The sequence below is a fragment of the Pinus tabuliformis genome, chromosome X (genome assembly GCF_031772625.1).
Source record: "Pinus tabuliformis cultivar Carrire ecotype Pingquan chromosome X, CPIR1, whole genome shotgun sequence".
Taxonomy (NCBI): domain Eukaryota; kingdom Viridiplantae; phylum Streptophyta; class Pinopsida; order Pinales; family Pinaceae; genus Pinus; species Pinus tabuliformis.
Window position 1 is genome coordinate 1,305,309,229 of NC_142308.1, and position 10,617 is coordinate 1,305,319,845.

A 10,617-nucleotide genomic window follows, 5' to 3' on the forward strand; every position below is an offset into this window, starting at 1 on the left:
GCATGAAAGAAGAGTCCCTTGCAAATGCATTGATAAAAATAAAATCATTATAACAACTAACCTTTTTATTTTTAAATACATTATCAATACATAACCATAACGATTATTGTCATTGAACACATGCAATACCATAATTACTATTGCAAAGTAATATTATTACTATATTTAACAAAATAAAAAACCATGGATATAAAACCATGGTAATAATTCCAGTTACTCGTTTTGTTGCAAAACCATGGGTATCAATATGTGATATCCCTTGGATTAATGATTTGTTTGTAATTAAATGTGCATAAGTTTATTTTTGGTTAAGCATGCTACGTTGAAGACAAATGAACATTTTAATTATCAATAATTTATAACTAGTTGTAAAGTTGTAATTATTATGTTTTTTTTGTAAATAAACAAAAACTTGGAAAATTAATTGTTGAGTATAAATGGGTGAAAAAGAAAAAGGTTGCAATTTATTGTGGAAGTGTTATTACCCATCAAAAAGTCCTAGGCATTTAATCTTAATGATTAGATTTAATTGAAAAAATATAATATTGACCTATCAATTGTTTCCTAGAAGATAGGAAGTTGTCCTCAAGAGTAGAAGTTGGCCTATTATCTTGGTACTTGTACATTTTGGTAATGCAAATAATGATTAGATGTGGCGAGTACTTGGCTAATACACTATCACTTGGATGTGCATGTAACCTTAGGGTTGGCCATAACTTTTTTTCAAATCACCCCTTCCAAATCTTCCACTACTCTAAAGGCTATTGTCATGGTTACACATTCATTATAGATGTCAACCTTATATTGTTGTCACTTTATCTTTCCTTTTTCCCTTTCATTATGATACCAATTTTAATCTCATTTGGTTTGGAAAAAATAAAGATTCATGGTTCATTATTAATTTGGATCTCAAATTTTTTTTATACAAAATATTTAGGTCATTGTATTTAATCTCTTTACATACTTTTTAATCTTTTATTACTATTATTAATAAAAAACATGTTGATTAATATTTATAACTTTTTATATAATTTATATTAATTTTTTAAAATTAAAATATTTATATTAATTAATAAATAAATATACATAAATAATATTACTAATATATATATGGGGAAAGAAATAAGAAAAACAAACTCTCTTATATATAATTCAATTATCTTTTTTTAATTTAATTTTACTAGCCCTTTTAAATAATGAACAAAATACATTGAGGAACCAAAGATGTTAAAATAATAGTCAACCATAATAGGATTGAAAATATACCAAATATAAATATTATATACCTAATAAGAAAATCTCTTTCATAATTATCATTATAAAATAATATAAAATCTAAGTTTATATGAAAATAATATAATAATTTTAATTAATTCTTAAATAATATTTTAATTATAATATTAAAATATATTTAAAAATTTTAATTTAAAATAATATGATATTTTAAATTAATATATATATATATATATCGAGATTAAACAAATAATTTAGGTCAGACAAAATACTTTGCATTTATTTTGATAATAAAACGGATGAATAAACTGCATGAATTTTGATGATAAAATAGGTGAGTCTGAATTTCCGTACTTAAAAAACAATTAAAAAAGATGTAGAGTGAAGCTACCCAATGGTTGTCATCTATGAATGCAAACACAAATCTTGTTAATAATTGTGGCTCACCACAGACTCTTAAGCACATGTTCACTTTAGAAAACTAAAAGTTGTTATCCATGTTTACTTGTTATTTAAATTAAACTAGTCTAAAATATAAATAATAATACGCACGTGATTAAAAGTTGGAAAAAATCTATTTTAACTATTACCTAAATTTATGGCCTCTATAAATGCTCAGACGAAGTTATCAATTTTTACCAGCTTCTATAAATAATGACACAAATCATTCTAATATCCGTTCATTGCAATGCATTTTCCCTCTGTAACGTTTAGTCAAGTCTACCTTTCCTCTCGCTGAATCATTATCAACCATGGCAGCCCCTGGTCCTGGTTGTGACATGTTCTGCAAGCTTTCAGATGACTTGCTATGTCTGATCCTGACAAGACTCCCCATTAAAGAGGCTGTCAGAAGCTCCATTCTTTCTCAGAGATGGAGATATCTCTACACCCAAATGCCCCAACTCGCCATCTCGCCCAATCTCATCATGGGTTCTATCAACCCCAATCCCCTCCCGATTGCCACAGTAGAGAATATAATCTCTAACCTTCTGTTTTCGCATTCCTCTGATCTCCAACGCTTTTATCTGTTTACGCACTCCTTGCAGCCTTGGGTTCCAAACAGTTGGAAGTTTACCTGCCAAAGCGTATGGAAATGGGTGGAGTGCGCAGCAAGAAAGAATGTCCAACACCTGGCGTTATGCCATTCCTATAGGGAAAGGGCAATCCTCATTCCTTCCATTTTCTCCTGCACGCGTCTCAGAACACTCAAGCTTTGCAACTACTTTGTCTCCCATATCCCGCCTAATTTTTGCAGATTCAATCATCTTATTACTTGTTATTTCTTTAATATGGAATTCAGGAACGACTCCTTAGCCCGCTTTATTTCTCATTGCCCACTTCTTGAAAAGCTTCAAATATCAAAGTGCTCTGGTCTGCAGAACCTTATTATTTCTGCGCCCAACATTACCGCTATTCGTATTTATAATCACTTTAGGGGTATTAATGAGGCAGTAGAGCTTTTAACTATCAGCTGCCCGAAGCTTAGATCTTTTGAAGTATTATTCGCAAAGGATTTCCCCATGAAGGATTTGAGAGTGAATGGCCTGTTGTTTCAGGAGCTTTCTTTCGCAGTTCGGCGCCTCGACATGCAAAGCGGAAGTGATATGATTGGACTGTCATTGTTTTCAGCTGGAGGGAAAGAACACAATTTATCAGCGGACAGATTCCTTGAGATAATCGGGAGCTTCAAATCACTTGAGATGCTTTTCGTGGCATGGGTCGCATCTCCATATTCTGTGGCTAGGCCAACTTTTGAAAGGAAAAATTTGTTGCAGAATCCTCTTCTCAACCTGCTGCAAACTCTTCCCCATCTTCATAGTCTAGGCTTAAAGGGCTTAAATAGCTTTATTTTGGTAAGTCGTTTACTTATTTATTTCTAAATCATTGACTGCTCTGGATGGATATATATATATATATGTTTGCAATTAAATAGCAAATTTCTCTGTGAAAAACAGTGCTGGGGAAGTAATTGGTTTTTGTGTTGGTATTCAACGCAGGAGTTAGGCAAAGATCCCATTTCACCGTGTCTAAACTCTGTACCAGTCAATGTTCGGTTCATATGTGTATCGATAAGCCTTTTCAATGATAAAGAGATTACTGATTTGGGCGGGCTGCTGGAGAGTACCCCTCTTCTTGAGACCATGGAAATCAAAATACCACCACCTCAATTTAGGAACCAAGAAAGGTGCACACTACTGTTAGCAAAAGTGCTGGACTTGAGAAGAGCTTCCTCTCAAGCAAGAATACTTGTTACAGATATGAAGGAAGAGTATTTCACGGCGTTTGAACATGTGGGGTTACGCTAATAAATTTTCCCAGTGATAAAAGCAGGTCCTTCTAATTAAAAAATAGAAGGTTCTTCTAATGGTCAGATGAAGAACTCCAATTAACGTTTGTTGCTCTTCCCGCCTCTGCAAAAACAGAGGAATACTATAAACTATCGACACAGGTTTTGAAGGTTCAGAGAAACTTTGCCATGGCGATACGAACCCGAGGCAACACAGCTTGAAACCTTGGAATATGGGAGTATATGAAAATATATTTTTTTGAGTGTTTTTTTGTTTTGAAAAGATGTAAATTTAAAGATTTTTCTTTTAATTTGTTTTTTTAAGGAACAAAACTGCTGTTAGTACGTTCAGTTATGAGGCAGGAATATAGTACATAAGGTTGAAAAAATAAAGTGCAATTAGAATTTTATAAAATAGATTGTAATTTTATTTTGGCGTTTCACACGTATTTAATAAATAGATTGTTTTGGGAAATGATATTTTTTACAAATTTGGTTTTAATTTGCTTAATTAAAGTTTTTTAGATGGTAAATAGGGGAGGGATTCCTATTCTTGTTCCTATTCTTGTGCAGGGACCAGTAGTTGATATAATACTGGTCCCACCAAACCACCAGTGATTAAGACTTGTGAAACCAAATTTTAAACAGAAATAAATAACATTATGTATAAATAAGTTTTAAATTATGTCCAAAAATCACCCATACATTGACTGGGCCCACAACTGTCCATAAATAGTATTTTACTACTTAATATTGCAAAACATATTGACCCAAGTAGAAAACAGCTAGAGCCATAAAGGCTTCCAAACTGGTCTATTCCAGAAGTACAAAACAGCAGTCACTTCAACCCCCACTCATGAGAACTCCAACTTTGCATCCCAAATAAATATGCCTACCTGCACATAACAAAAGGAATGTATGTCAGCCATAACTGCTGTGTTGTTCAACAACTAAGCACCCTATGTTCAATAAATGACACCCAACCCAATAACAATTAAATCCAATTTGTTCAATAAATGACACCCAACCCAATAACAATTAAATCCACTTTGTTCAATAAATGACACCCAGACCCAATAACTGCAATAAATGACACCCAACTCATTCTATTTCTCATTAAAACAAATCAAAGCACATGGATCAACAAATAAACAATTCCCAACCATTAGATCACAGCAAATTAAATCCATACCACACATTCAAAATGAAGCCATTGCAATCCATGTGCATCCATGTCCACCAATTAAAATCAAGTCCCCAAAACTATAAAACAAATCCACCCACTGTTGAAGTTGCATCTTATGCTTTCAAACTATTCAGCAAACTTGAAGACAACATCACAAAACAGTGGCCAATATATTCAAGTTAGTTATATCTTCTTACAGTTCTGTTTTCATTTATCAGATTTTTCTTACATTACAGTTCTGTTACAGTTCTGTTTTCATTGTTTTCATTTATCAGATTTCTTACATTACAGTTCTGTCCATAGGGTGGTGACAGTTAACCTATACAGTTACAATTAACCTTTTTTATACAGAGTTTATGTATGTGTTCTAGCTTATACAGTTAACCTATTGAATACAATGGGAAACTTCTAAACATCTAAACATCGTTTCTCCTAGTTTCTTCAATGGGAAACTTCTAAACATCGTTTCTCGTCCTGTTGTCGTTCCCGATAACCCTTTATACACGGTAGGGTCTCCGCAACGAAAGCCCCGCTGTGTCCATGTTGATTGGACCAACTTAACAAAAGCAATATGAAACAATACACTGTACAGTAAGCGCAACGAAAGCCCCGCTGTGTCCATGTTGATTGGACCAACTTAACAAAAGCAATATGAAACAATACACTGTACAGTAAGCTCAACTTTCAGACTTCTAAAATAGATCATTTTTTCTAGGATTACAAACAAATTAGTGCAGTAAGCTATCAAACATATTGCTCAGAAAGACAGCAAATCAAATAAGAGGACAAGATGCTATTAGATTTTAAGTCTGCTTAATAAAACAGGTGTTTTTAAGTTTAAAAATACTTGGGCTACATTAGTAATCCAGCTCGCTATTAAGCCATAGCTGCAAAACTCAAAACTTTAAAGGTGCCAATTTCAGAAATACTAGTTTAAGTTCTCCTGGCGTAAGAATTATTATTTCACACTTGGTCATGTTATGAATATATATTAGAATTGCAAAGATTTTGGAACTGCAACAAAAGTGGTATACCAGAAAAAAACAGATACTGAAGAAACCCCGTGAACTTACATAATTATGAGAGAAAATTTCACAAATATATCAAAATATAATGAAAAGTGAGAGCTCTCAGCCGAATTTTAAGTTCAGTTACATTTTACAATGGTCGCGCTTAAGTGGTATACCAGGAAAAACAGATACTGAAGAAACCCGTGAACTTACGTGATTATGAGAGAAAATTTCACAAATATATCAAAATATAATGAAAAGTGAGACCTCTCAGCCGAATTTTAAGTTCAGTCACATTTTACAAAGGTCGCGCTTATTTTTGCTCATGCAACAAGCACATGGAACAAACTAAATAGGATTTTAGGGAACTATCGGTGAAGTAATATGAGGAGATGCAAGCCATTTGTTTCAAAAAGCCTAAGGACAAATTAATTGAAAGAAGAGACAGAGTAACTGTAAAGGAAACAATCAAAACAGGGCACTGAATCCAAATTTCCAGTAAGCATGGTAAACACCAATAAAATACTAAGCACTGAAGCAATAATTTCAACTCTTTTGAAATTATGTAAAGATAGAGAAAAAGACTCATTTAGACATTACATGAAAAACTAAAATCAAACTCACAAATTCCATATCAGTCAAGTGGGAAGCATTTCTAAGTTTTTGTAACCAGATATGCGAAGCAGAGGAAGACATGTCCCAATAATGTAAATAAAAGCACAAGTTTACCTCCATCGTAAAAATCTTGTTTTGACACCACAGATGAGAAAACATCTTATCTACCTAAATTTTTGTAGTCAAATATGCTAAGCAGAGAAAGAAAGTCCCAATAATGTAAATAAAAGCACAAGTTCACCACCATGGTAAAAACTTGTTCTGACATCACAGATGAGAAAAAATCTTAATCTCAAGATCTACCTAGTGTTGTAAGTTACAAATGGTATGAATTCTTTCAAAATGGTATTCATGTGTGTAAGTCTTTTGTTAGCCTTGAAAATTTAAGAATGCTATCTATTTATGTTTAATTTTATTTTAAAACTGTAATAATTTGTTGACCTTATTTGTTGCTTACCTTACAGGAATTGAAGGTTAGCTTACAGGAATTATTCAATCATCAGCTTCATAGGGATAATTTTTGCAGAAGTAATAAAGCATAATTTAACATATATTCTAATGTCTAAATGCATGCAATAATTTTATAGGTTGTTGCATCTATGGCAAAAGGAAGTTACTCTGCTCGTACAAGGAGAAGTGGCAGGAGAGTGACAAGGGGTGCGCAGCTGCGATGCACATCGTCCGATGATGACAGGCCAGCTGATGTCGATGCCAGCAATGCACCAGGGAACATTGTTGAAGATGACCATGTGACAGCTGCTGATGTTAACACACCATCAGCCACAGAACCACCATCAACAACAGTCCAAGGGGCAAGCTCAACTAAAAAAATCAGTGCTATAAGAGGATGGACAAAAGAACAAATGTTAGTTGCAATTGACGACATAGAGTTTAATGGATACTCAGTTCGGGCATCTGCAAAAAAACATGGTATTCCTCCCTCATCAATACATTATTGGATAAATGGACTGACTCATACAAAACGTAGAGGGCCTCTTACAGTTATGACTGAGGATGAGGAGGCCGAGGTGGTTGAGTGGTGTAAAGAGATGGCCCAACTGGGACATGGGCTAGAGTTGATACAACTCAAATCAACAGTTGCTCAAATCTGTCAAGGGAGGCCAAACCCATTCAAAGATGGGTTTCCTGGTAAATCATGGTGGTTTGGGTTTAAAAAAAGGCATCCAGAACTTGTATTGCGTACTGCTGAGGGCCTTGACAGAGACAGAGCATTAAATTTGCGCCCTGCAGTTGTGCAAAAATTCTATGACACACTTTCTAGTGCTTATGATAAACATTCTTATGGAGTAGACCATATATGGAACTGTGATGAAACAGGTTTACAGGCAGGGAGGAATTGTGGCATGCGGGTAATTGCCAAGAGAGGGAGCCGAAATGTGCCAAAGATTTTGCCCAAGAGCAGGGAGTGGATAACTATTTTATGTTGTGTTAATGCAATTGGTACTTCAATCCCAGGATTTTATCTATTCAAAGGTAAAAATCAACTGAAAAACTATATACAGAACTGCGAACCAGGTGCATGTATGGCTGCACATCCCCATGCATGGATGACTAAAGAACTGTTTCTAAGTTGGTTTTTTCACTTTGCTGCATCGGTACCAGGTGGCGTCTCGCCTAATAACAGACACCTTTTGATATTAGATGGCCATGGGAGCCACATGGTTGTACAAACAATTGAGGAAGCAAACAATTTAGGCATCGACCTATTGACATTGCCAGCTCATACCACTCATAGACTGCAACCCCTTGATGTTAGTGTGTTTGGCCCTTTCAAGAACTATTTCAGGTCGGAGCGTGCTGCATGGATGGCAAAGAATCCAGGGGTTGAGGTGAAAAGGTTTGAGCTAGCAGAGCTTGCAAGTAAAGCTTTTAAAAGGGCTTTGACACCATCAAATATCAAGGCTGGCTTTAGGAGGACAGGAATCTGGCCACTGAACTATGATGCTCTCATGCATGATACTGGTTGTAGCCAAGCGTTTCATGTGGATGGTCAGGAAGAAGGGAATGCCCAAACAGGTGTTGAAGTGCAAGAAGTAGATGACCAAGATGATGTTGTTGCAGCTGGTAATATGATTTCCTTGTCTCAAGGACACTTATATGCTGAAGATGATGAAACTGTATGTGAAACACAATATAACAATGAACAAATTCGCAGTAACATGGAGATTGTTCCACCAACTCAAGAACATGAAATTCCTGTTGTTGATATTGTTAATGTTATTGCTGAACATGCAGTTGACAATGACCAATTGACATTGCCAAGCCAAGTAACCCCACCTTCATGGCTAGCAGAAGCAATGATCAATATGAATGCACATAGTGTCTCAGCAACCAATGAAGAAAGCATGAACATGCCCTCACAACCAGCAGAATTGAACAGTGAAATTGTTCATTTTTTTGTGGACAATATATCAATGGAAGAAGATGAAGGACATAATGAGGCATCAAATGAAGATAATGATATAGTTCAATCAGTTCCAACAGAAACTGGAAGGGAAGTACCAAGCAATGACATGCAGGTGGGAGGGGTGGAGAAGACACTTGGACAATTCCTAAAGCTACCAGTACAGAGAGTATCAATGAAAAAAAAGCAAGGTGCACCAGGTAGTCTTCGTCTGGGCCGAAGCTCACAGTTACTCACCTCAGAGGACTATATAAACCTGTTAGTTGAGTCTGAAAAAAAGAAATTTGAAATGCAAGAATTAAAACAGAAAAAGAAGGATCTAGTCAAGGAGAAGAAGGCAGCAAGGATTGTTGCAGCACAACATCGAGCAGATGAAAAGATTGAAAGAGATAAAGCAAGGCAAATTAAGGACCAACAAAAGCAAATGGCAAGACAGGAAAAGGAAAAACGAAAGGCACAACAAATGCTTGAAAAGGAACAAGGGATGATCAATATGGTTGACAATGATACAAGAATAGCTAATGAAACCAGAATTATTTCAAACTCATTGGACTCCATTGCAGATAATACACCATTATTCCAAGATCTCATAAACATTCAAGTGCCTCACTATACTACTGAGGGTTTACCCACTTGCCTTATTCCTACCAGAGTTGGTGCCAATTCTATGTATGCTCATTACACACCTCCACTTAATGCAGGGACCAGTAGTGCAAATGTGAGGTATGGGTACTCAATACCTCCATGGTTGGAAGCTGCAAATTGGAGTCAATCATATGGCAGCAATCAACCATTTCCTAATCAACCCTTGACAGGTAGGCCAACCTACTTGGCTCAAGAAGGTAACTCGGGGAGTTTTGGCACTCAAGATTCTCAGGGCCATAAAGAATAGGGGTGTCATATGTTTTTGTTTGTAACCACATTATGATGTGGATTTTGGATGGATTGTGTCTTTTTCTTGTCACAAAAACATTCTGGCTTACAACCTAGGTTGTTTTATTGCTTTGAAACACTAACAACATTATGGTGCTATGCATTCACTACATTGAAAAGCCAACAACAGCTTGGTTGGTTGTAAAGTAGTTTTATTTGCGAGTTAAGCACAAATGATATCAGTCCACAAAAGACACTACAATGATAACTTAGATACTTATTTCCCTTTTGAAATTGTTATGTCAATTCATATTATGTCTTGGGGCATCTTTTTCCACTGCAAAGATGAACTATATTTCACAAAATAAATCACTTAATACTTCACCATTAGCTTCAAAATGATGCTCCCAACACTGATAAGTGATTTCTTATGGATATTAAACCTTAGCAAATTGATTTCTTCTTACTAAAACAAGTACACCAGATCTCGAAAAGCATATTTCAGATATCAGAAAACATATACCAGACCTTAGATAAACACTTGGAAAGTGACCAACAGAAAAACATATGACTTTATTAGTCTCTTATGGTCAATGTGCAGTGGTCTTGGGCTTATTATTATTGTCTTATGGTATTTATGCAGTCACCGTAGCAATATGCTTTAGATCTAATTATTCATTGCAGTCAACAAGTATCATAGAAAGCAGGCCACTGTAAGTAGTTTTTCAACTTTGAAAGAATAACCTAGATCTAAGTAAGCTTACCTACAAGCACATACTTCTGTAAAATATCCCAACTCTCAAACACATCCATCTTCTATTGAATACAGAAAGAAGTTAATACACAACAATAGCTCAAAACCAAAACTGAACTAAACTTAAAGCCTACACAACATATGTACTCCACAAAGATCATAAAGAGTTACAATTGGAACTACTGGACTCTTTGAAGTCATTTTCTTCATTTTTGAAGTAATTATTATTTAAAT

General features: G+C 35.0%; 1 protein-coding gene across 1 annotated transcript; it reads left to right on the forward strand.

The window, feature by feature from the left end:
- Window positions 1-1,985: 1,985 nt before the first annotated feature.
- LOC149144856 (F-box protein At4g22280-like) lies at window positions 1,986-3,539 on the forward strand. The gene is made up of 2 exons (XM_089452289.1): window positions 1,986-3,086; window positions 3,231-3,539. Exons 1-2 carry the CDS (start codon window positions 1,986-1,988, stop codon window positions 3,537-3,539), a joined length of 1,410 nt encoding a protein of 469 aa, XP_089308415.1.
- The last annotated feature ends 7,078 nt before the right edge of the window (window positions 3,540-10,617 follow it).